The sequence below is a fragment of the Podarcis pityusensis genome (genome assembly GCF_964106645.2).
Source record: "Podarcis pityusensis genome assembly, chromosome: 13".
Taxonomy (NCBI): Eukaryota; Metazoa; Chordata; class Lepidosauria; order Squamata; family Lacertidae; genus Podarcis; species Podarcis pityusensis.
Genome location: NC_138038.1, coordinates 35,065,514 through 35,090,726, shown reverse-complemented (window position 1 = coordinate 35,090,726; position 25,213 = coordinate 35,065,514). Strand labels below are relative to the sequence as shown.

The 25,213-nt window shown below is 47.6% G+C and overlaps 3 protein-coding genes across 3 annotated transcripts; 1 reads left to right on the top strand and 2 right to left on the bottom strand.

The window, feature by feature from the left end:
* Positions 1 to 2,361: 2,361 nt before the first annotated feature.
* LOC308460222 (DNA-directed RNA polymerases I, II, and III subunit RPABC5-like) lies at positions 2,362 to 4,382 on the bottom strand. The gene is made up of 3 exons (XM_080976327.1): positions 4,233 to 4,382; positions 3,302 to 3,407; positions 2,362 to 2,714 (listed from the first exon to the last, which is right to left on the bottom strand). The coding sequence occupies exons 2-3, from the start codon at positions 3,394 to 3,396 to the stop codon at positions 2,606 to 2,608; spliced, it is 204 nt and encodes a 67-aa protein (XP_080832453.1). The 5' UTR covers positions 3,397 to 3,407; positions 4,233 to 4,382; the 3' UTR covers positions 2,362 to 2,605.
* A 1,250-nt stretch (positions 4,383 to 5,632) lies between these two features.
* On the top strand, positions 5,633 to 14,842 carry LOC308460209 (tetraspanin-4-like). The gene is made up of 8 exons (XM_080976304.1): positions 5,633 to 5,791; positions 8,320 to 8,399; positions 9,130 to 9,321; positions 10,032 to 10,106; positions 11,026 to 11,127; positions 11,509 to 11,637; positions 13,462 to 13,545; positions 14,338 to 14,842. The coding sequence occupies exons 2-8, from the start codon at positions 8,331 to 8,333 to the stop codon at positions 14,404 to 14,406; spliced, it is 720 nt and encodes a 239-aa protein (XP_080832430.1). The 5' UTR covers positions 5,633 to 5,791; positions 8,320 to 8,330; the 3' UTR covers positions 14,407 to 14,842.
* A 341-nt stretch (positions 14,843 to 15,183) lies between these two features.
* On the bottom strand, positions 15,184 to 24,732 carry AKT1S1 (AKT1 substrate 1). Its single transcript, XM_080976277.1, is given in 7 exon segments — positions 15,184 to 16,333; positions 17,540 to 17,688; positions 19,587 to 19,664; positions 23,160 to 23,626; positions 24,306 to 24,418; positions 24,420 to 24,455; positions 24,458 to 24,732. Coding segments are annotated over 7 exon segments (1,026 nt in total). The 5' UTR covers positions 24,497 to 24,732; the 3' UTR covers positions 15,184 to 16,189.
* Between the last annotated feature and the right edge of the window lie 481 nt (positions 24,733 to 25,213).

Genomic DNA, 25,213 nt, shown 5'->3' with positions numbered 1-25,213 from the left:
CACTCATAATTTGCATGCAAGAGGTACCACATTCATTCTCTGGCATTTCAAGATAAAATGATTAGCTAAGCAGGCCATGGATAAAGACCTCTGCCTGTAGCAAAGTCTAGCCTAATCTAGCTTCCTGTTTTTGAGGCAGGCTGGTAGACTGGGCCTATCCTCGACTCTGGTGCCTAGGCAGGTTAAAAAACAAGCTGCATCCGCAACTTTCAGCCCATCACCGGCAGAGCCGCCATCCTTGGTGCTCCCCCCACTTGTGTGGAAGCCAGTGCCAGGCTGGGGAATCCTTTAACTGCTCAGAGGGGAGCAGCAACTGCACACTCCTCAGCTGAGCAGTTAAAAGATGCAGAGGGAGAAACAAGCTGTATCAGTGCTGATGCAGATTTTTTCCTCCCTCTGTGAACTATGAGGGCAGAATGGGATGGTGGTCTCACAAACACTCGCTGGAGGAAGTCACTAGTAAAGGGACTCCAAAGCGGCTGTTTCACCAGCTGGGTGAACCAGACATCGCAGTCTGCTCCTCATACTGCTCCTGGGTGATATATTAATATATCGCCCAGGCCTAGAACAAGCCTCAGAACTCCGTCGGCATCAGCAGTTTCAGTGGTATTTTGCTGTTGTGCACCATTGAATCTGGAAACCTGAATGACACATGAAGCTCTTGCTCCTAGAGATTCTAACCTAAATACTGAATTGGCTTTGGTGGTCTTGAGCACGGGTAGGCAAACTAAGGCCTGGGGGCTGGATCCGGCCCAATCGCCTTCTAAATCCAGCCCGCAGACTGTCTAGGAATCTGTGTTTTTACATGAGTAAAATGTGCCCTTTTGTTTAAAATGCATCTCTGGGTTATTTGTGGGGCCTGCCTGGTGTTTTACAGGAGTAGAATGTGCTTTTATTTAAAATGCATCTCTGGGTTGTTTGTGGAGCATAGGAATTCATTTTCTTTTTTTCTTTCAAAATATAGTCTGGCCCCCCCACAAGGTCTAAGGGACAGTGGACCGGCCCCCTGCTGAAAAAGTTTGCTGACCCCTGGTCTTGAGCTTAACTTCTGCACCACTAAAAGCTGATTCTGAAAGCTCTGGAAGGTTTATGTGTGGCCATGCTAATTTATATAAATGGACGTTTTACTTGTGCCTACTTCCAGTACTAATTCCTGTTCAATAGGCGTCACTTATCGAACTAGGCTTCAGCTAGTCTGGTAGTGGTTGCTAACCTTTGTGGACCAGTGGGCAGCAGTCACAAAATGGTTATGGGGAGAACACAAAATGGCTGCCACATTTAAGAGACGGGAACAAAATGGAGGCGAGGGCCGGTGTCCGGTTCTTGCAGCCAACGAAACGCAGGTGGAGGAAAGGCTATGTCGGTGGAAACACAAACTGAGCAGGAACAGCAAACAGCCTCTCGTGTCGGTTTTTGAGGGGATATTCACTGATCACTTTTGCAGGTGTTGCAAGAGGTACTCGCAGGCACATTGGCAGCTTTGGCTGTCACACCGGCAAGTTCTGAGCTACCGCCCGCCCTAAAGTGGGGTCCATACATTCAAGAGACCAAACTTTCTTTGAGGTTTGGTAGCATCAAAGCCAATTTCCTTGGAGGTGGTAGCTGTGACCCTGCTAATCCTTTAGTTAGCATGCATGTAGTCCAATTAAATCAGTTATGTGCCATACATCCATAATTCTGTGAAATCAACATGGGTTCACAGTAGCCACAGTTTGCATATATGTTTAAATAAACTATATATCCTAAAGACACCACAGATTGCTGTGCCTCTCCAAAAAAGGAACACAGACCCTGGGTAAAGCATTTGTAACCCCTTGAACCGCACAAGAAGAAGGGGTTGTGTGTATTATGTTCCTGGGGCCTGTAAATCTTGGCTCCTGTAATCTCTGGGGCCTTCTTGTTTTTAAGGAAAATGGTGCTTCTCTCTCCCCCTCTTGCTGCCATACCCTGTTTGCTTTTGCAGGAACGGAGGAACTCTGGGACCCATGGTTCTTGGAAGAGCACGTCTCCTGAAATCATTCTCTCTCTGTTCTGTTGGAAAGCCTGCTTCAATAATTCGCTGTTCAGAGTACTGTCTGTTCTGATTTAACAGTAGTTCTGATCAAATCTCACAAGATTGTTCCAAAAAGTTGGGCAAGCCTATATGCAGGGAAACAAGGCTGCATAAACCTCTCCGAATATAATTAAGTACGTTTCTCCTTTCATTCAAAATTAAAATCCTGAGGAAGGCAGCATTGAAGACAAAATAAAAAACAACAGTAAAATCTACTCTACAAGCATATTCCACAAAACACCAAAGATCATTTTGCTCAAGCCCCCACCCCACCCCAAAAACCCCATGAAAAACAACACAAGAGTAGATTTGTGTGTATCATTCTTTTGGGAACACAGTGCATGTGCTCCTATGCACCATGTTCTTTATTGCACATCACTGAATGAGACAGAATCCTTCCATTGCACAACAGCACCCTCCAGTGGGAGGTGCCTGGTTTGGATACAATCTGAAGACAGACTATCTATCGATCTATCTATCTATCTATCTATCCACGGGGGTGGGGGGTGTCTTCCAGCCTCATTGTGGGTCTGTTCCAGGGTGCCAATGCTACTACTTCTCCAGGGGCGCATAGTTCAGCAACTTTTCAATCAAATCCACGTGTGACAAGAGCATCCTCCGACAGCAGTAGCGCTTCAGGCCAAGGGCGTCCAACGCATCCCTGAGAGAGGGAACGGAAAAATGAGTGGGTGGTCTCAAGATTTTTGCTCTGGATTTTCTTTCTCTCCCTTTCTCTTTCTCCTCACTCGGATTGCCAACCTTTCTGCGGCCCTCTGCTCCTGCGCCTTTCACCAGCGGCCTGCTCTGGACTGGAGACCCAGATAAACACCCATGTCCAGTGTAGTGAGTTAGTCAGTTTTATCCAATTTATCCCACAATCTGAGGGCAGCAGCCCTGTATAGGGAAATGTTTAATGTTTTATTATGTTTTTGTATATGCTGGAAGTCGCCCAGAGTGGCTGTGGCAACCCAGTCAGATGGGCGGGATACAAACAAAATAACAACAACAACTGGAAGGAGTCTGAAAGCCATTTACAGAGATGGGGGAAAGGAGACCATTAAAACGTTACAGGTATACTAAAAGTTTTCATCCCAAAAAGTTGTGTCGTAAAAGTTGTTGTTGTTGTTGTTATCTGTGATAACAGGATGCGGGGCTAGATGTGCCTTTGGCCTGCTTCAGCAGGTCAACAGAGAAAGACAAGGTAGAAATCCTAGAAGATACAGCAAAGAGGCAAACCTGTGGACTCACCCTTCTGTGTATTCCGCCTGCAAGAGGCCCAGGTAGGCTTCCCACTTGTTGCCCACGACTTTCCCGCAGGTGAAGCACCGAACTGGGATGATCATTGTGAGGTGGCCTAAAAAGGAATGTATTTTGGGGAGGGAGAAACAGGGAGAGAGGCAAGTCACCCAGGCTTCCTCCCTCTCTTCCCACCAAACCTTCCTGGGCTACCTAGCTATTCTTAATGTTGCAGGAATTTCTCCGTTAACATTAGTTTACAGCAGGGGCCCCCAACTTGAATAAAATATTGTGGGGGTCCAGGTAAGTCCTGCCCCCACATAATTGTTCACAGGATGCAGTGCACCCACACCGTTTGAATGGGAATACTCATCAATTTTGGGGGCGCCCGGTCCCTCAAATATTTTATTGTGGGGGACTTCAGCTCCCACCAACCCCAGCTGTCCTGGCCAATGGCCAAAGGTGATGGAAGCCTTAGGACCCCCCCCCCCATCATAATCATCCTCCAGCCACGGGTTAACTGCTCTTGCTGCATGAGCGATCGGGAGGGGAGAAAACCCACACCTCTTAGGATAAGGCCACGTCCTCACCCCCGGCTTCAGGGAAGGCTGAAATTCAACAGGTGCTGCTTCCCTCTGTTACTGCGTCTTCCCCACTCTACAAGCTTCACCGGGTGAATCTCTGCCTCTCGTGGCCTTGGAGCCGTCCCGAACAGCCTTCCGCTCCCCTAAGCGCTTCCCCCATTCCTGCTTCCACCTTCGGGAAGTGGGGGCGGCCCTCCGCGGATCTCGCCCTCCCCACTCCCCGGCCCCACACATCCACTCTCTCCCGGTCTTCTCCCGCCAGCTCGGCGCTTCCTAGACTTCCCTCCCTCCCACTGGCCATCTTTCCCCCTCGCCCTCCTCCCCGGCCGACCCTTCTCCTTCTCCCCGCCGCTCCCCACCTTCCTCTCGGCCTCGGCCGCCTTCCTCTCTCCCGGGGGTCTCTCGTGGTTCTGGCGCAGCAGCGAGGCCGAGGGCTGGCTTCTTCCGCCGCCCGCAAGAGGGAGACACAAGCGCCGCCGCCGCCGCCGCCGCAGGAGGAGGAGCCTCGACGGCGACGCCGCCCCTTCCTAGCGGAGCCCAAATTTCTTCCCTTTATAAGCGGCAATCGATCTGCAAGAGGGTCATCTTGTTGTTATAACATCATCGGGATCTTTGCGTTTCTCCAAGTTTTTTTCTTTCTCTCCGCCCCCATTTCTTTCTTTCTTTCTTTCTTTCTTTCTTTCTTTCTTTCTTTCTTTCTTTCGATTTTCGCGTTTATCCAAGTTTTTTCCCTTCCTCTCCGCCGCGCAGATCTTTCCCTTTCTTTCTTTCTTTCTTTCTTTCTTTCTTTCTTTCTTTCTTTCTTTCTGTAACACATCCCGCCTGAGGAAGAATTCTGGAGAACTCGGAAGTTTGCTTGCTAATTTCATACATTTTGCTTGATCCTAATAAAGGCATTTGTCAAAAAAAATTCGAATTTCTGCGTATGCGGTTTAAATTTTGAGAGTGATGCGCATTCTCTCTCCCCGAGATAATGATACGTTGTAAAGATTGTGGAATATTTAATATACAGGAGGTTGCTAACAGCCACCATCTCAAACAGGGGTTTATTAAGGGGTAAAGGTCCTCTCTTGTGAAATCCTGAGAGCTGCCCCGTTACTTTGCTGTGCCCCCGCTCCCCGCATCTGCTATTTGACAATAAACACCCACTTGGAAGCTGGCAATGTGGAAGGTGCAGAAGCGAAGTACTTTACTCCCGAAGTTGCTCCCAGAGTAAACTACTCCTGCACAACAGGAGGTGCTCTCGGAAGTTGGCGTTTACTTAGAATTGTAAACTTGGAGGGACACGGAGGGTCATCTAGCTCAACCCCCTTGCAATGCAGGAATCTTTTTGCCCAACGTGGGGATGGAACCCAGAACCCTGAGATCTAGTCTCTGCAAGCGTGTTTTAACCCCCTCCCTTCCGCGGGGACATAATTTGGAAACGTCTCGAAAGCAGAAAGAGAAGTTATTCTCCAATCCCATACAAGTCTATTCCGAAGTAAGTCTCAATGAGTCCAATAGGACTTGCCGTACTGAGACAGGAAGGGAACAGAATCCTGAGCCACACGCTTCTGATGTTAATGCGGTACAACTGAGTCGCTTTTCATTGTCCTTTTTTGCGGGGGAGGGGGAAGGTTTAAACAAGAACAGGGGTTCAAATCCGACTGGACGTCTTTGTCTCGAATAGAAACCCGTTTCCCTCCCAGAGCCCCCTGGGCTCCTCCCCACAGCCTCAAACACGCCCCCCACATTACTGCCCCCCTTTCTCCCCTCCCATTTCCTTCCCCCTGTCCCGTGCTGGAATTTGCTCCCCCTCCCTTTCCATCCTGCATCCCATCAGAGGACAAGCAACTTGGAAGAGGTCTAGGTATCTGGGACGGGGGCTCCCGCCCCAAATCCGCGCTCCCGCCCCAAAGTCTCCCGCCCCGAGACCAAGGTGAGGGGCGCACGGAAATGTATTTATAATGGGGGGGGGAGGGATGTGTCGAACCAGGGATATTTTGAAGGATATAAAAAGCAGGAGGAGACTCCCTCCTCGGGGGGAGGGGATGATTTCTGCTGTATTGCAGAATATTTTTCTGGGTCCCATAGAACTGATTCTGCCCACCCCAAAGTCTCTTACTTGCAAGATCAGGGGGACAGGGAGAAATTTGGCAGCTGTAGTTAGTTCCCTCCAGAGGTATTGGTACTTTGTTAAAAGAAAGACGCAAGAAAGAGATCCAAAGGCTCCTTTCATGTTATTTTGCTTTTCTCCCCTTTGATCCCCGGCCCCCCCCCCTTTAGGGAAATAATTTAAGGGAGAGCGGGAATGGGTGTGCGTTTTAAAAGCCCATCACAATTTTATGGGTTATTTGCTGTAAGGAATATATTTTCGACCAGTTCAGATCCGGGAATTTAACATTCTTGTTAAATCCAGAAGGGGGGGGGGGTTGGATCTTGAATTGGGAAGGTGGGTCTGGAATGTGGGTTATGTTTTATTTCTACAGAATGGGCTTTGCTGAAAAAATGGAAAAGGAACTGTGTCGTGAGTGGCAAAAAGGCAAGGAATGAGGGTAAGGGTGGGGTGGGGTAGCTTTAGCAGGAAAGACCTACAGGGTGGGGAGCGTTTGGCTAAGGAAAACTTGGCAATTTCTTTTTACGTGGTCTGGGGATAAACATTGCCCGTCTTCTTTCTCGCCTTCATGTACCTTCATCTTCAGCGCACATGATAGAGGGGATGTGATGCCCTACAGGAAATCTGTAATCTGGGCCTGGACATGGGGACTTTCCCACCCCATGTTCGTTTGTTGTTTATTTATTTAGCTTTCCCTAAATCAGATAATTTACCTGCTTTCCCTCCATTTCCTTAGCCGCTTCGTCTGAAGGGGGTAAATCAACGTTTTATGTATTTCAAGTTATTTTCCTAAAAAATAAAATTAAACAGCGTTATACTCTTAGTTGTTTTGATACTTAAAACATGGTGCACTCTCCATTTAAATGGGACAAAAAATAAAATAAAACAGTTCCCGAGCTTGACTGCATTTGTAATTTTTATTGCAGTAATTTTCAAGAGGAGGTGGGAAACAGGCAAACCTTTAAAGTTAAAAGTACATAAATACGGCATTGTTCTTTTTAAAAAGCAGAGTATATGAACATTGGGAACAAAAAATAACTCCCTCCATTTTGATGTCCAGAGGTTACGACTGAAGGTTGTTTGTGTTTGTGGGGAAGATTTTGCCATTCTCTTGATAGGCCTCTCAACTTTTTTTGGCTGTTAGGGATCTGCTTGGATTCAAACTCCCCTCAGTTCTGCCTGAATGCACAGTTCCCTTGCTACTGGCATGATATAGAAAGGACATAAGGGGCCATTGCTCCTACACCCTGCCCCGCAAACATTCAAAACTATGTCTAATCTTTGTTCAGAAGCATCTTTATTTCTGACCAGCCTACTGATTCTGCACACTTTAGAAGCCATAGTGAGACTGTGTAGTGGTTAGACTGATGGGGCTATCTTCAGGGAGAGACCTGAGTTCAAATCCCACCTCAGCCATGAACTTTTGGCCAGAACTTAGCCCAGCCTATCTCACAGGGGAGTTGCCAGGATGCAATTGGTGAGAGTCCTTTAGCCACCCTTTGCTTTTTGAATAACATAAACAAAAAATTGTACAAAATTGTACAAACCAGTGTGCCAGGCCTGAAGGCCATAGCCACCAACTTGTTTGCTATGATTAAAGAGGGTGGTGAGCATTTGAAATTTTCAGTATGTCCAAGAGACGGTCTTTAAACTTTATGTAGAATCCACAATACCATTTCTAATGCTAACCAGGCCTTGACCTGCCCATCCTCCCATTTAGGCCTAGGAATTTTACCTTGGCCTGTTTGTTTGGGGTCTCCCAACTCTGAAAGGCTCGTTTTTGTCTGAGGAAAGGCTTCCTTTCATATAGATTAGCCTAATCACAGTTTGGCTGAAGTGGCACGGGGGGGGGCGGGGACATTTCTCTGAATTATTTCAGTGAGAGAGATTTCATTTTATTTCATATTGTGTGAGTGACAATGAGTAACACCAGCCTAGTAGTTCTTAATTATAACAGTTGTATCCTATCACCCCTCCAAGGGGATCAAGGTGGCATACATAGTTCTCCCTCTTAATTTTTTTTATTATTTGAATTTAAAGGGAATAAAAACCCCAATAAATTGCTTGTGGGATCCCAGCAGACTTTTTCACCTTCCCTCTCCTCCTCTCTCTAGCTCCCTTGCAGTCCCAAGCCCCACAAAGCAAATTAGGGGAAGGGGAGGAAGCTGCGGGGGAGACAAGAGGAGGATAGAATCCTATTGCATGGACAGCTTTGGATACGTCACTTCATTGTTTTCATAGGGGACCAGGATTGCCTATGAATTTCTTCCAACTGTAGTGTAAATGCTCATGTATGAACGTTCCAGAATCACAGCATGTTGTTTTCTTTTGCCCCCCCCCCACCTTTCCAGACACATCCACCATGGGGGTCAGCCGCGGCTGCTTGCTGTGCGTTAAAGTGAAGATGTTTGTCTTCAACCTCATCTTCTGGGTGAGTTGCATTGGGTCTGTGCACCTCCCCTCAGACAAGGTTGTGTGAAAGTCAAAAAAATCTTCATCGGATAGCCTTTCTGTCTACATGTGACCTGGGGACTCCCAGGATTAGTGGGAAGGGCTTATGGGCCTGTTATTCATGGCAGGACATTTCTCTTTTAATAAATAAGTAACAAGTTGCCCTACAGGTTTGTAAGAATGAACAAGAGGGAAAGTGCATCTCTGTGTTAAAATGCTGTCATTTTATAGCAAACCAAAAATCTGCCTGTAGACTGCCTGAGAGACCCCGCTCTCCACTATTGGCTGAACCGCTTGTGATGTCACAGAAGTTTCATCGGCATTGTAATGGGCAAGGGGGTGTCAGCAACAGAATGTTGACAGCTGCTTTATTTGTTCCAATAAAAACTTGGCACAGGATTGGTAGTCAGGAGGAACTAGGTCTTGTTTGTGGGAAGGGGCTGAACTGAGAGCTTTTGCGGCTGGTGAGTGGAGACTCAGCCGATGATCTCTTCCACAACAGCATCCTGGCCGGGGGGGGTGGGGAGGTGGTACCATCAGAGGTGGGGAACCTCAGGTCATGCACATCTCTCCAGACCTCTCTACTTGACCCTCAGGGCTCTGCCCAAGCCACACCCCTCACTAGCCTTGATCTTCACCCTCCTCTAGTGATTCTACATGCCTGGCATGTGTCCCCGAACAGTGATCTAGCTTGCCTTCTCTCCCCGTAGCTCGGCGGCTGTGGGGTGCTTGGCGTGGGCGTATGGCTGGCTGTGACCCAGGGCCGCTTTGCCACCTTGTCGTTCTCATTCCCGTCTCTGTCGGCAGCGGGGCTTTTCATGGCGACTGGAGCCATCATCATGGTTGTGGGCTTCCTCGGATGCTTGGGGGCGGCCACAGAGCACCGCTGCCTCCTGCTGACGGTAAGAGGTATCTCTCCACTGGGTGTTACATTGGGGGGGGGGTGAGTGTAAGAGATTCGGATTAAATTGGTGCAGAGGTGTCTAATGAGATCTTCGGTAGGAGAAGGTGCGCGGCAGAGAAATGGCTTAATTCAAAGCACAGTTTCTCTACAGAACCTATGTTAAATGCAAGAATGCTCAGCCCTGCTTTGGAGCATAGGCAGAGTGCAGTCATCAGTAGGAAGCAGAAAAGTGCATTTCTGAGATGCTGTGGACAAGATGGGGTCCAAGAGGTGCATTTTTCTGTGCATAAAACCATTGGGAGCAGTAACATACCTTCGCTTGTGGGACATCTTGCTTTAGATACGTTGTTGTTTTCAACTTTTCTTCCTGATTGTGACTTGGCTGGCTGGCTTGAGCGATGCAGAGCTGTGGGTTCCGCATGTATCTTTCAGCCATGCCAGTGATCTCTGCTTGCGGCGGCAACTTGTGCTATTCATTCAACTGTGGGTGGCTGGGAGGAAGGAGGGCTTGCAGGGTTAGTTGAACCAGAGGGCCTGATTGCATGTATATGATCCTGTGACTGCAATCAAGTATGGAGCGGGGGGGGGAGTGCGGAAGTGGGGGCACACTTTTTTCAGAGATGCACATATCTGTAAACACAAAACTGTGTTGTATGAGGCTTTCTCCTTCTCCCTGTAATTGCTGATTTGGGTATATCTCTTCCCTAGTTCTTCCTGGTCCTCTCCACCCTCTTCCTCCTGGAGCTGGTTGGGTTGCTGGTTTTTGTCACCTGTAGGGACAAGGTAAGGACCTTCCTCACCCCGTATGTAGAATGAGGATGGTGAGATCCAGTTCATTTGGGCAACCTTCAGTCTGCAGGCCACATTCAGCCATCACAGGCCTGCAGTGCAGCCCCCGCCCCTTGCCACTGCTGAGTGCACACTCTGATACAAGATAGTTTACTTAAAGATGCCATTATAATATTGGCAGCTCCCTGTAGCACCCGTGCTCTTAACAGATGTGTATGCAGAGAGGAAACTGATTCAAACCATGAGCCTGTCCTGATTCTCGTGGAATGAGGAAAGAGCCCATTGTATAGACCTCATGAATCATCATCCTGCACCTCCCCGCCACACCCCATATACTTCTTCAAACTTTGGGGTCTGCCAAGCCTGCTGATACTTTCCCACTTGTTAATGGATGGTGCCATTTTTGGCTACATTAGGAGCCACACTCAGACATTGAGTTTGCTTGTATCATGTATACGGAACAGTTGCATAGTGGATAAAGTTATTTGAGTTACATGCTTTCTTAAGATAGCAGGTTTTAATTCGTCCTTGGAATTTGGAATATTGCACCATTTCATTTAGGGTGGTACCTTCCAGAAAGAGGTCTGGAACCCACGGAATTAGGAAGTGAGGGAAAAGAGAAGGGAGGTTTAAAAAAGAGTGGGGGCTGGACTTCAGACTGTTGGAGTAAACTACTTGGCAAAGTCTCCACCCCTAACTTGAACATCGGAGGGTTTCCCGATACTCCTCCAGTTTGGAGAAGTTCAGAAGAAAAATGGCAGGGCAGGGTTTCCATCCCACTTTGAATAAGCACCATGAGGGCTGTGCTTGCCCCATCAAGTCGAAGTCATAATCTAGTCTCTGCATCACTCTTACCATCACACGCACAAGTGCTGGTGGTCCATTGGGTGTGCTTATTTTGTCCTTTCTCTAGTTTGATAGATATGCCCAGTCCAATCTAAAGGAAGGACTTCAGCTGTATGAGACAGAGGGAAATGTGGGTTTAACCAGAGCATGGGACGTTGTGCAGAATGAGGTGAGTGTTACACACACACACACACACACACACACACACACACACTTTACAGTACTTCCAAATGGTCATCAGCCACATCCTAGCAAATTCAGGCTGCTCAACTAAACCTGATTTTGAGTCCTTCTGCAACAAACCCACTTCCCTAATAGATTGGGATTTTTTTGCAAGAAAGAGGTGGGGGAAAGGCAGTAGGAAGTGTGCGATTGCACTTGCATCATGCATTGCCATCTAATCTGCCCACAAACAGGTCATCTGGAAGCAAATTTTGAGAGCTAAGAAACAGCCAGGGAGATTTCCCCCCCTTTAAGCATCCTCATCCCATTTTGGAAGAGCCCCCCCCCCCCCCCCGGTGTGAGACTGATTTCTCCCCTTGCTTCCCAGTTTCGCTGTTGTGGGGTGCAGAACTACACAGACTGGTTTGAGGTCCGCAACAGAACGTGGGTTCCGGAGTCCTGCTGCTTGCAGCAAAGTGACATCTGCCAAGTGGACAGCGCCAGCTGGTGGAAGGAGGTGAGACGGCAGCAGGAGTTGCCCTCAAGGAGCAGAGAATCCCCTACGGCTGTGGTTTCCAAATTGGGTTGTCCACTGAAGCCCCCTCCAGAAATGCTTGTGTCCTGAGCAAGTGGCAAATGGCTAAATGCAGGGTCTGATTACCAAGGCTGGCCTGCACTAAAACCCTCCAGCAGACCTCTTTCTCGAATCTGTTGAAGTTGAGAGGGCCTTTGACACTCTGTCCTGCAACGAAAGTATCAGCTTCTGGCTTTTGACCGTAGATTCTCATCTCGCTCTCTGACCATACACCACACTCAAAATTACTTGTGTGCTGTTCTAACTTTATGGCTTATCCCAGTGAATCCTGAGAACTGTCACTCAAGGAGGTGCCGAGACCTTTCTGTTTTTAACATTTTGTGCATTAAATGTTGAGCTGTCTCAGGAAGGAGGGAATGATGAAACCAGAAGGGGAAGGGGTTCCTAGTCGTTGGTGGTCTACAGACCAGCACATGACTTTTATGAAGCCCCCAAAAATTTCAAGACTAGCTACTCTGTGTGTCTTCTTGCCGTTAGCAATATACAATAAGACAGAGGGCCTTTGCAGATTGCTTTCCCTGAGGAAAGCGGCCTAGCCCAGTCCTCTTCTGATGTTTCAACCCAACTGAGTTTTGGTGACGGCTGCAGCGAAGTCTTTGATTTGCTTTATTAATGCTGCTTCTCAAAGCTGTCGTGTTAATTTAACTCATCTTTTTAACTGTGAGATTTTCATGCTCTTTTTTTTGAGCGGGATGGCATATCTGCTTTATGATTTTTAAAACATCATGTTGTTTATACTTAAAAGTCGCTAATGAGAAGCAGGCTATAAATAAAATGGGGGAAAACAACACCACCTAGTCCAGGCTGTAGTATGGATACATCCTATTTTAGTTAGTTATCTTCCTACCTTCCCCAATATATTTTACTCTCTTACATAGAAGGATGGTGGCAGTCAGCCTATTAGTGTGACCAGTTACCAGCCTGGGTTGCTGCAGTTTTAACGATATAGGCAAATTAGACAGGTTCAGAAAAGAGCACTGAAGATGACCCGCTGCATGGAAAATAATCCTGGGAAGAAAGGTTGAAGCAACCAGGTATGTTGATTCTGTTTAGACTGAGAGGGGTGTGTGTGTAATAGCCCTCTTCGAGGAGAAATGCTGTCACATAAAGCAGAGGCAGGGAACTTCAGGGTCAAATGCAGCCTGCCAGGCCTATCTGTCTGTTGAAATTTCCCTTAGCCTCATCCCTCACTGGTGCGGCTTCGTATCTAGAGTGTTTTTGCCTGACTGTAGTACGTCCTTGAACTCTCCTAATGCCTGTTGCTTGTCTGGATGGAGGACAGAGAGGGGTGACTGTGCAGAAACCAGTCTACTTACTGTACAGTAGTAAAATTTAGCTTCACTCCTTCACCCATCCTAGCCTGCAGCTCCCAGCTAGTCGCCAAGAAGAAAATGCAGCCCTCCTGCTGGCAAAGGTTCCTGTTGCAGAAGAAAGGCTTGTTCACTTCAGCCCAGTGGATCAGAAGGGGGGACACTTTAAGTTATAGGAGCTGATTTGGGCTGACTATTCAGTTTAATACTCAACCCAAATATTCAACTGATTGATGGCAAGCGCAGTTCCACAATGGAACAAATGACCCAGCATTCCTACTAGAAACAGCTTGCATGTTAAATAAACGTTAGATTAAATGGAAGATGACATTTTTTTCGGTGCACAAGAGTGTGATCAACCCAGATCGGAGGCACTGCCTCTTCTTGCCAGTGCGCTCTGGTGACCATGTTTGTTTTGTGCTCTATTCCCCTAAAGCCCTGTTACGAGAAGGTGAAACGCTGGCTAGGAGAGAACATCTCAGCCATGGGCATCTTTGCTGCCTGCATCATTGTTGTCCAGGTGAGCAGGAAGGAACAGCCATGGGAGGGGACACACACACCTGACCTGAGCAACTGCTGAGGCCGCTCTGGTGCAACCATGCATGTGCCGCCCATTACCATCAGCCCAAGAACAGAAGGTGGGGTTGTCTGCAGGGGACCACAGAATAGGATTCAGCCAGGGCAGGAATTCTTTCCAACACTGGCCATGGTCCCACAGGGAGTAAATAAATAAATTGGAAGAAACACGTAAACTGGTGCAATCTGTGCTTTCAAAAGGCATCCCCCTTTAGGAGAGAAGACTGTCCAGGAGGATGGTTTCCTGACTGGGAAAAGACCACATAGAAGCTGCCCCTGCCACCTCCAGTTTGTACAAAATGGGCCAAGAAGCAGGGGACTGGGAAGCCAGAAGCCAGGGCATTGGCTCATTTGTAGAGTCTACGCAGTTAGTCAATATGGGGCCTTTTAGAAGTTGTGGACTACAACTCCCATCAGCCCCAGGCAGCATGGCCAGAGGTCACAGGTGATGGGAGTTGTGGTCCAAAATATCTAGAGGGCAGCCCATTGGCTACACCTGGTCTACACGGACAAGCAGCAGCTTTCCAGCCTTTTAGACAGCCCTGCTTGGAGATCCTGGGTGGTTGGACCTGAGACCTCACGCTCAGCCTTCCTACATTTTAGAGGCAGCGGCGAGGAGGGGAGTTCAGGAGGCAGCATCTTAATTCCAATATTGTAAGGAAGTGACATGCTGGGCTGGGACTCTTCCGCCCCCGCTTTTGTTGTTGTCTGTCTGACCTCCTTTATGTCTCTCCAGGTCTTGGGCATCGTTTTCTCCATGCTGATGTACTGCCAGGTGCGGCGGGCGGAGAAATACTATGACTGAGCCCCATCCGAGTACATTCTTCATGCCTCCGTCTTTGTGGCTCAGAAGCAGCACCAAGGGGATTCCTAGCTCCTTTAGGGCACCCACTTTCCCTTGCTTCCTCTCCCTTTCGCTTTCTTTCTTATTTGAGAGCCTGAGGCCTTTTGCTAAAGATCATTCCTGCCATTAGACTCATGCCATATCTGCTGGGAGAGGAAGATACCCCCCCTTCCTTCTGAAGGACCTCGTTTTTTGCTAAATCTTTTATTGTGCATACCTCTTTTCAGGCCTAGAGTGGGATTATATTTCCTTTCACCTTAGCCTACATAATCCCCCATCCCACCCCTATATTTTACATCATGATCCTGACACCTACCCACCCTTTGCCCTTCAATCTTGTTGCTTTTGTATATAACAGAACTATACCAAGCACCAATAAAGCAATTAATCCCTTTCAGTCACTCTATTTATTTCCTGCTGCACATTTGTATTTTGGGCTAGGGGTGAACAGTGACAGCTGCTCAGAGTTCTTCATGCTAACTCTCCATCAGCCCAAATGGCAAGTGATTTTACGAACTCTTTGAGGGAGGGGGGATATAAACAGAAGAGGGAAAATATATAATGGGGCATGTTTCTCCCCCTCCTGTTTTGCTCCGCTCACATGTCTGGATGAAGGTAGCTGGTGGTACAGGAAGAGGTCTTCCACAAAGGCCTGCCATCCCACCACCTTTCTGGAGATGTAACTCCCCCCCCCCCTTCTAACTCACTTCCTGTCAATCAGACAATACAGCAAAAGAGTTGGTAAAAGACAGCTTTTTTTAATTATTATTATTATTATTATTGGCTTGTAGGTTTGCAGGAAGGAGAGAAAAAAATACATCCTCTCCCTTCCAATTCACCAATCATCTTTGGACAAAAATAGAGGGCCAGGGCCACAAAGCGCCCTTGAAAAATCTGATACAAAAGTATTATGCTGGGGCAGCGAGGGGGTGGGTGGAAGATAACCGGAGGGGTGTAGGTGACTCCTAGAGCCGCTTTTACATCCCGCCTGCCATGAGAGCAGCCTCACCTTTGCACCACCCCTCCCCCCCAAGAGGGAAAAAAGGACCCTGAAGTACCGCTCCTGGAAACTGGGAGAGAGCTATGCATGGGGGAAAGTGGGGGAGGGGGAGGTGGGGCAAGCACAAAACGACAGGATTCCTTCCCCCACCACTGCTGCCCTGCTCTGCAAAGGGTCAGTTAGGTCAAGTGTATAGACAAACCCAGCTTATGTGCAAAGGATATTTTAAGACACTTATTTTGGGAGGAAGAAAGCAAAAAAAGAGGGGGGGGGGCTTGGGGAACTGACGAAGGGAACCCACCGCAGCCAGATGCTGGGGTAAGATTGGAAGGGTTGATGGTGGTGGCAAGAACAGATATGGGGGTGTATTTGTTGTCAGTATCCATCCGTAGTGTTCCATTTCCCTCTTCTATGTGTCGGGGACCCATCTCAGAAAACAACAACAACAACTGTACCTCCTCAATTAGATAGGATAGAAGGGGAAAGTGGGACAGAATTTCTGGCGTGGAGAGGAGACAATTGGACCCTCCACGCCAGCTGTAGTGTGGAGATTGAGGTCATCACTTTAATTTAAAGCTTGTGGGAGCTCAGGAAGGGGAGGGTGGGGAAAGAGAGGGGAGGGAATTCGAGCTGTATGGCTTGAGGGGAGCTTCCAACCCTGTCCACCGATTTGGATGTGGGGGGGGGGGAGAAATAAAAGGGCACAAACAGAGGAAGGGGCGGGACAAAGGGCCACCAGATCCATTAGTATTTCCGCTGTAGTTTCTGGAAGTCGCTCGTGTTGAGACGCGGCCGAGGCAGGTCCCCAAACATCTCTGTGCCATCTGACACCCTCAGCACCAGAGCTCGCATGCTGGCGGCAATTTTCTCCAGGTCGGGGGACGAATGCTGTATTGAGGAGCAAGGGAGGGGGAGCCAGGTGGAGAAGTCTTCGTTATTTGTCTTAAATAATTACTTACGTCAGCAAAACTAGATCGCTCCCATCCTACATCTAAATTCAGATCTCTACCTAGAAGAGCTTTTTGACAGGAGCTCCCACTGGAAGTCTGGAGGTTCTGCCACCCAACTTCCAAAGTCTATGCATTCTACTCTAAGACGCACAACTCCAAATTGAGACTCTGTGTATTTCTTTTCTTCTCTGTTGTCAATGCTTATAACACAGAACAATATAAAAGCATCAGGGCAGTGCACGACAAAATTAAGCACCATTAAAAAATAACAGGTCAATCAAGGATGCTTTAAGCCACCATATAGGCCTGGTGGTAATAAGAAGGTATTCCAGAAACACCTGAAAGTTAAGAGTTTTTTGGGGGGAGGGGTCTCCCAAATGGAAGTGTGTTCCATAGCATGGGACTGGTGACACTAAATGCCCAACTCCTAGTGGAAGCCATTTGGCCCTTTGTAACCCAAGATACACCCTCTTCCTTGAGATCCTTCACCTACTTTGCTTTCTGGCTCTCACTAGTTGCAAGCAGCTCCAGCACCCAGGTCGCCCCCTAAGTCTCCCTCTTCTCCATCAAACCAGTCTCAGGCGTTATCCTTTGCTCAAGCACCATTAAAAAACACCATTGCTGATTTTCGCATAAAGTACACATCAAACAATTGTCTGCCAAAATCATGAGGAGGGTGAAAGGGCTGTGAAAGACTTACACGCCTCACCTCGCTCACTTCTGACTTCTCTCCCATTGGTCACGCACATTCAAAGCCTATCTTTGCAATCGTAAGAACTTGATTTTTAAAGAAAGCAAAGCAAAGCTGAGACTCCTTGCCTGCTGAATTAACGCAATTAACATTCCTTTCTGTGCATTCAAGCTGCAGCCACAGGATATGCGCAGCCCCAGCCACTTACAAAAGCTACAGTGACACCTGTAGGAACTTTGGGGGGGGGGGTTGAACTTTTTGCAAATGTGGCCCCAGCATCTTTCCAGCAGGGACCCTACCACCCTGCTGGAAGATGTGTTTTTTCTGGAGCTTACCCACCAGCCGAACCCTACACACCTGTCTTAAAAAGGAAGGGGGAGTGCTCTGGAGTGTACCCCCCCCCAAAAAAATATGTCTGCCTTTCCAATACACACATTCTCAGTTCCTACCCACCTTGCTGTTCTCTTCATCAGAGGATCGCATCTCTTGCCGTTGCTCCTTGAAGCCCCAGATAGGCACTGAGACAGGCAAGGACTTGGCATACTGATGGCTGAGGGGTGGAGGGGCTGTCTGGCCAGGAGCCTCCTCACTTAGACTCCCATCTGGGGGAGAGAAATGTGGGGAGAAAAATGGGTCAGAAGGACGGAAGGAAATAAAAAGAAATGAACCATCAGAAAGCATCCTCCTCCCTAGCTGCAGGAGGGAAGGGATAACATCACTCTCGCAGGAACTATGCTCCCATTTATTTCGAATTCCTAAAACTCACTAAAGCAGTGTTTCTCAAACTTGGATCCTCAGCTGTTGTTGGACTACAACTCCCATAATCCCTGACCACTGGTCCTGCTAGCTGTGGATGCTGTAGTCCAACAACAGTTAAGGACCCAAGACTGCACTGAAAAGGTATGTTTTTTACAGACAAGTGATGTTGTTTTGCAGCACCCCATGAAACCTCCAGCTTTTGATGTCATAGCAAGGAAGGTTCAGTTTTGGCCAGGAGATGCCTGAAGAGAGACTCCACTACAGGAAGCCAGGCATGCACATTTCAAGCAAATGTCTCCTTCCTACTGTATAAAGTCCCTGACATGCCTCCCTTATCTTTTGTAAATTTAGCAGTAACAAAAGAGTGTCAGACTCCCTTCCGGAAGTGTTGAACCAAGATAAAATCTCCTAAACGTTACTCCTTTCCTTTGCCCACCAGTTCTTGCAATTACTAGATCAAGTGGTTCCCAATGGCCTGAGGCTCTTGTCAGAACAGCCCAACATATTTGCTGATCTCTTTTCCCTACCTCACCTGGACAGCAAAATTAGATGCATCTCTAGAAGCCGTTTTGCAAGGTTTTTTAGACAGACTCTTCCCGGCTTGCCTTACAGTTTGTAAGATGAACATGGAGCTTCCATGTTCCAAGGCAGTATCTCCAAGTCTGTTGCCGGGTGATACATCTTAAGAGGTATGTGATATTTGGAGCCAAGGTATCAGGAGGTGGTCTGCCCACTTGCAAGCTTTCCCGAGACATCTGCTTTGACTTTGCTGGAGGTAGAACAAAAGGGCTATGGGGACATTTGGCTGGGAAAGGCAATTCGTTTGTCATTAGGATGCACATAACTTCTGCTGCCACCTCCCTTCAAAACCCTGGTAGAATAAAAAAAGTTAATGAATGCATGAAGCAACAGAGCCCTTCTCCTTGTACCCATTGTTCACATTTATTGTATCCTTCCTCTGAGCAGCTCAAAGCAGCAAGTGTGGAGATTGGGGGGGGGGGTCACCTCTTTTATTCTCATAGACCACCTTGTAAGGTAGGCTAGCCTGGCCCAAGGGCACTCAGTGAGCTTCAGGGCCAAGCAGGGATTAAAACCCAAGTTTCTCTGGTACACTCTCACCACTTCGCTCCTCTGAGTGCTGATCCTCTCCGATGCCCTACAAGGAAGATCCTGACAGAGAGGGGATGTGGGAAAAACTGCTGCCTCAAGATACCTATAAAGTCTTGAATGACTCCAGGCCTAATGCAATCAGCAGGGACGTGGGTGACACTGTGGGTTAAACCACAGAGCCTAGGACTTGCTGATCAGAAGGTCGGTGGTTCGAATCCCCGTGACGGGGGTGAGCTCCTGTTGTTCAGTCCCTGCTCCTGCCAACTTAGCAGTATGAAAGCACGTCCAAGTGCAAGTAGATAAATAAACACCGCTTCGGCGGGAAGGTAAACGGCATTTCCGTGCGCTGCTCTGGTTCGCCAGAAGCGGCTTAGTCATGCTGGCCACATGACCTGGAAGCTGTACGCCGGCTCCCTCGGCCAATAAAGCAAGATGAGCGCCGCAACCCCAGAGTCGGCCACGACTGGTCCTAATGGTCAGGGGTCCCTTTACCTTTACCTAATGCAATCAGCAGTATCTTGGCTTCTTCCACATTTGCAGTCAGCATAGTACGTACATTGTGGGAAGCTGGCAGAGGGAGTGAAGAGACTAAAAAAAAAAAAAAAAAGTGGGACATTCAGCTGCCACTCACCGTCAGTGCTCTCCAGATCAGAGTCGAAGAAAGGCTCATATTCCTGGCTTGGAGAATCCTCGTCCATCACAAACAAACCTGGAAGTGAATTAAAAACAAAACAGAATTAGATCTCGCTGAGTTGTATGCACAGGGACGTTCTATTTGAACATGAGAAGTAGCCGTTCTGGGACTGCTTATCAAGCGATCAACACAGTCACATCCGGAGAACCCCCCCAGCCCCCAATTATACTGGGATCCCTCACTAGTTAGGTACAGCTATATTTTGCTTCAAGTTCCATCTCTCAACTGAGATGCAAGTGGCAACTGTAAGCAAAGCGTCTTCCCCTTCCTGTGGCAACTTTAAAAACTAAGAAGAACCCATTTGATCAGGACAATGGCTCCTCTAACCCAGCCTTCTGCTCCCAAGAGTGGCCAACCAGATGCCCTGCGCGAAACCTACAAGCGCAGGAGAACACTCCCACATGCTGGTTTCCAGCAACTGGTTTTCAGAAGCATTATTATCTCCAGCTGCGGAGGCAGAGAATAGACAGCATGGATCATAGCCGTTGAGAGCCCTCTCCTCCACAAATTTGTACAATCCTCTTTTATTTTTTTCCCTTTTTTATTAAATTTTATTAAATGTTACCAAAAAATGAATAGGAAAAAAAAGAAATAGAAACAATACATAACCATACATAAAAACATCTTGTCTACACAATTTTCCAGAATGCAAACTAGAAAAGAAGAAAGACAAAAGATAAAGAAACAAGAAAAAGAATGAAGAGAAAAAATACTTTTCATAATCAATTATTCCAAATTCATACTTCAAACATTACAATATTTAAATCCTAGTTAAAATATTATAAAAGACTTTCACCGCATTCACCGCACGTCTCTTGGTTATCTAATTCACCTTTACACCTGTTCTTCAGTCACTTCCTTTCCTTAAATTCTTTCGTAGTCCATCTAATCTTTGTATTCTCAGTATTCTTCACAAGGTTAGTCTAAGCACAACCAAACTTTCAGGTTTGATCCCTGTTTGTGTAAATATTCATTTAAGCATTCCCATTGTTTCTGTACCATAGTTTTAGATTTATGCCTTATTATATCTGTCAATTTTGCTAACTCCAGATACTCACATAGTTTACTTAACCATTTCCTTTTTGTTGGGATGTTATTTCCTTTCCAGTAACTGGCCACCAGCGTTCTCACTGCTGTTGTTGCATATAGGAATATGTTAATTTTATCTTCGGGGATATCCTTACTCAAAATTCCTAATAAGTATGCTTCTGCCCTTTTGTTATATGAAACCTTTATTAATTTTTTAATTTCTTCATGTATCATTTCCCAGAATTTTTTGATCTCTGAACATGTCCACCACATATGGTATAGAGTGCCCTTCATCTTATTGCATCTCCAACATTTATTACTCATTGATCTATTCATTTTTGCTAGTCTGCCTATTTTAAAGCCACCTGGGTCAGTGGCCAATTTTAACATCATATACCTGCGTGGAACTCCTCACCAGATGAGGAGGTGATTTTTTATTTTTAAAAAGCATTTCTGATTTAAGAACGTACCAGAGGGAAAGCGTGGGAGAGGGGTTGTTTTTTTCAGTGCCGAGAGGTACAGATTAAAGGACAAAGCATTTGTGTTCAGTCTCTGAAAAATACCGCATTTCTCATTATTTACACATCAAAATATAAGCTAAAATGGGAGCTGGGACAGAGCCTGGAAACCTGACAGCCAGTTTTGCTACATCTCCATAAGCGGCACAGAAGCAACGTTACACGAAAATCGTATTTTTCTGCGATAACATCTGATCGCAATGTACGTCAGCAGTCCAGTTTTCTGGGACGGCAACTGGACCAGCACATAGTTAAAATGATGGGATTCACTATTACAGGATGTAACAGTGGCACCAAACTTTAACGTCTTTAAAAGGGGCTTAGACAAATTCATGGAGGATAAAGCTATCAATGGGTATTGGCAGGTGGTATGTTTTTGGTTTTTAATTTTTTTATCGAAACTTTTCAGCACACAATATGATAAAAAACAAATTATTCTAAATAGTAAAAAAGCAAAAGCAAAAGGGGTGGGTGGGAATACAAAGCCCTCTGCCAGAGGTAGATCTTAACCCTTGTCTCATACAAAAGCGGGTGGACCCTCCCAGCTTCCACCTGGGAGCATCCCATTCGTCTCCCAGGCTCCCACCCTGAGAGATCTTCCCTTCCCTGTCTCTCACACAGGGTCTTTTTCTGTTATCAAACCACCACTCCCACTAAAGTGGTCAATTCCGCAAGTTCCATCACCATAAACACCATTTTGAAACACTCTTGTTTCTAGGTTGTGAGCTTGGGGCTATATTGCAACTCTTTAGGGGACAGATTTAAAGAGTTGAAAATTATACTTTCAAGTATTGCTAAAATGGTGAAGAGCTCCTCTCCCCTTTGGGAAGGCAAGGATGGTGATGTGCTGTGTGCCTGGATATGGATTCTGATCTGGAAAAAAGCATTATCCAAAGTTGAGTTTCTGAGAAAAGGGCGTCTCCTATTCAGCTGGCAAAAGCAGCACCCTACAATTACTTGTAGAGCTTGAGACCCAACTACTGCGTGCTAGGTGTCAGGAAACATCCAACAGGAGTGAAGAAAGCGTTACTTTGGAAGAAGCAGATTCAATGAGAAAGTCACACCAAAATTTCAGCTCATTATCTCTGTTTATTATCTGTGCTCTGAAGAAGACTCGTGCATCCTGACCAGAACAGGCAAAACACTCAGGATTTTGCGGTGAAGAAAGAAACACCAAGTTTCTAGGAGTTAAAGGCACACTTTCAGCAGTTTTCCACAAAAGGAAATCTTGATATTGCTATGGACAAACCTCATGCATGGAACAAACCCTTGTTGAGGATGAAATAATAATAATAATGGCTTTGAACCAAGCATTATCCTATGCAGACTGATTCATGTGAGCGTTAGCGCTGCAAAGCTTGCCTTCCTGAATTGAAAGAGGTCTGGTGGTTTCCTCTGGGGACACATCCACAGCAGAGAATGCTCCAGGCTACTTGAGAAGGGACAGTCCTAGCAGCAGCTCCTGGGAGGCAGGAATAATGTAGGACACATTCACACCATTTATTTAAAGCACTGCGATACTAAAGGGAGCTTAAGGGTAACAACTGAGAATTGTTAAGAAACCCCTCCTCTTCTCACAGACCTACAATTCAGAGTTCCCTGGGAAGAGGGATTGATTCTTAAATCACGAAGATTTTTAAACTCTGGGGGAGGAGTAGGATCTCACAACAACTTTCATCACCCTTAACAAACTACAGCTCCCAGAATTATTTGAGGGAAGCCACAACTGTTTCAATGGTATCATTGTGATTTCAATGTATGGTGTGAATGTTGCTTTAATGAATTTACTTCTGGCTGCTGTGACTTTTTGCTTTATTTGTTAAGATGTTGCCTATCACTCCCCATTTTTAGTGATTATACAGCATTTCAATGATGCTACTGACAGTCACTGTAAGCATTTTAAGGAAAGCCAAGATAAATATATTTTTTCCACAAACAAACCACCGACTGCACATAGACGTACCAGTGGTGTCACTGGGATGCTCTCTCCCACCTGGCTGCTCCAATTCTGTCAATGTGTTCCTGTCTCCTTCATCGTCTTCCTCTTCGGGCTCCTGGCCTCCAGAAGCCTGGGGCAAGGGCCCCTGGGGGGTAGGTGTCCTGTGTGGGGCAGGCTCATCTGAGGCATTGGTAGAGGGGCAGCTCCTGGAGTAAGACCCGTTGGTGGGACCTGGGCGGGGGGCAGAAGGAGGACGGGCAGCATAGGTAAAGGCAGTGGTCTTGTGAACCACCGCGATATCTTCGAGGTAGCGTTGAACGGCATCAGCCAGAGCCCCACTTCCATGCTGTGCGTAGCTGAAGCCACCAGGGGGTGGGGCCCTGAAGGCGGTGAGCAGCACTATCTCATTGCCTGTCTGACGCCGGTACTGTTCTGCTGCAGCAACCAGGGCCGCCCAGCTCTCCTTGTGGTTATCCGCCATGTTCGTCATCCTACAGGCAAACAAAAAAGATAAGGGGTACACACGTTAATGTTATGGAAATAGCAGCTGGGAAAATGTTAAGGGCTTTAGTTGACTGTAATACGTATTAAATTGGCTTAAGTTATGTGGATGAAACAGTACTTGAGAGGCAACCCAACAACCTTTCCTTTTGACCACACGCATGGACCATATTTGAAGAGAATTGCATATAATGCCTCTTCTAAAGCAGCACCTGCTACCCACTATTTCTGTAAGCATTTGTATCGAAACAAGAATCATTCTTATTAAAGAGAACTGCTGCCTAATCTATCAGGAGAAACTTTTGCCATTGCGAAGGAAGGCAAACTAGCACATTTAAGCAGGGAGGGTCAAGAAGCAACGTCTCCAGGGTCACCAGAAAGGGGCAGGCAGAAAAGGCTACTCCTACCCAGACCCTGGGACTCTCTTTTTGGGGGTGGGTGGGTAGTAGACAGTGGGGTCCTTTCTAAGGACTCCTGGGTTCTGCTCCAGCAATACGGCAAAACGCACGTTCATCCCTTTGAGGGCGGGGGCGGCAGATCACAATATCTCCAGACAAACAACGCTAACGGGGGGAGGAGGAGGAAGAAGAAGGGGGGACAGAAACAAACACCTTCCCCCCTCCCCTTCCAAGAAGGGCTCCAGAGGGAGGGGGGAAAGGGTTGCATTACCTGCCAGCGCCTCTCAGTTCTTCCTCCGCCGAAGCCTCCCCACCCCCCTCGGGGGCCACCACTCGGAACCCTGACCTCTCACCTTTGACCCTCCCCAAGACACTTATGGGCCCCCCTCCTCCTCCAAACAACAACCGCCTCCTTCTCCCCCCCCGGAGGCCCCGCCCACTCCCTCTGCCCTCACAAGGCATGAGAGAGGCGCCCGCACGTTTCCCGTTACGAAGATGGCGGAGCTAAAAGAGCGCAGCGCCCCCTCCCTCCCTTTTAAGGGCCTGAGGGGGGGGGTTCATGCCCGATTCAAAGATGGAGGCCGGAGAGCGAGGGGCTGGCCCCGCCCAGGGCTACGGAAGGCGCCTTCTCCTCAGGCAGTCTCTGCCGCGCTCAGGGGGGAGGGGGTTGCTCTCAGGTAAGCGCGCGCAGGGCAAGGGCCGCAGCCGGGAGCGCCCTTCCTAAAAGTGGACCGGGGGCTTCGAGGCGCTCCGTGCAAGGATGGAGGAGGAAGAGGCTCGGTGCTGCCCCCTTGCGAAAACGGCGCTGCCATTTAACTTCACTCAGGCCTGAACTGCCATTAATAACGGGAAAGCCGCCCATCCTTTTCTTCTTGGGCGCTTTTCAGCTTGGTGCCTTCGGGACAGAATCTGCACTTCGCGCGGAGCACTTCCGGTTTGGCCCGGAAGTGGGTGAACCATTGCGAACTGTGCGTCGCTCTACCCTTTTCCTATCTCTACGTGTAAATGGCGTTCGCCTCCTCGATAAAGGCGACGGTAGGAAGCAGTTGCCCCTCCCGCTGTACTCTTTTGCCCTATATAAAGATGGCGGGTGCGTCCACTTTCCTCTCCCCTCCCTCCCTCCGTTTGATACGCTGTGGCGTTAATTGCTTTTTTCTGATTGCGGTCGGTTAGAAAGTG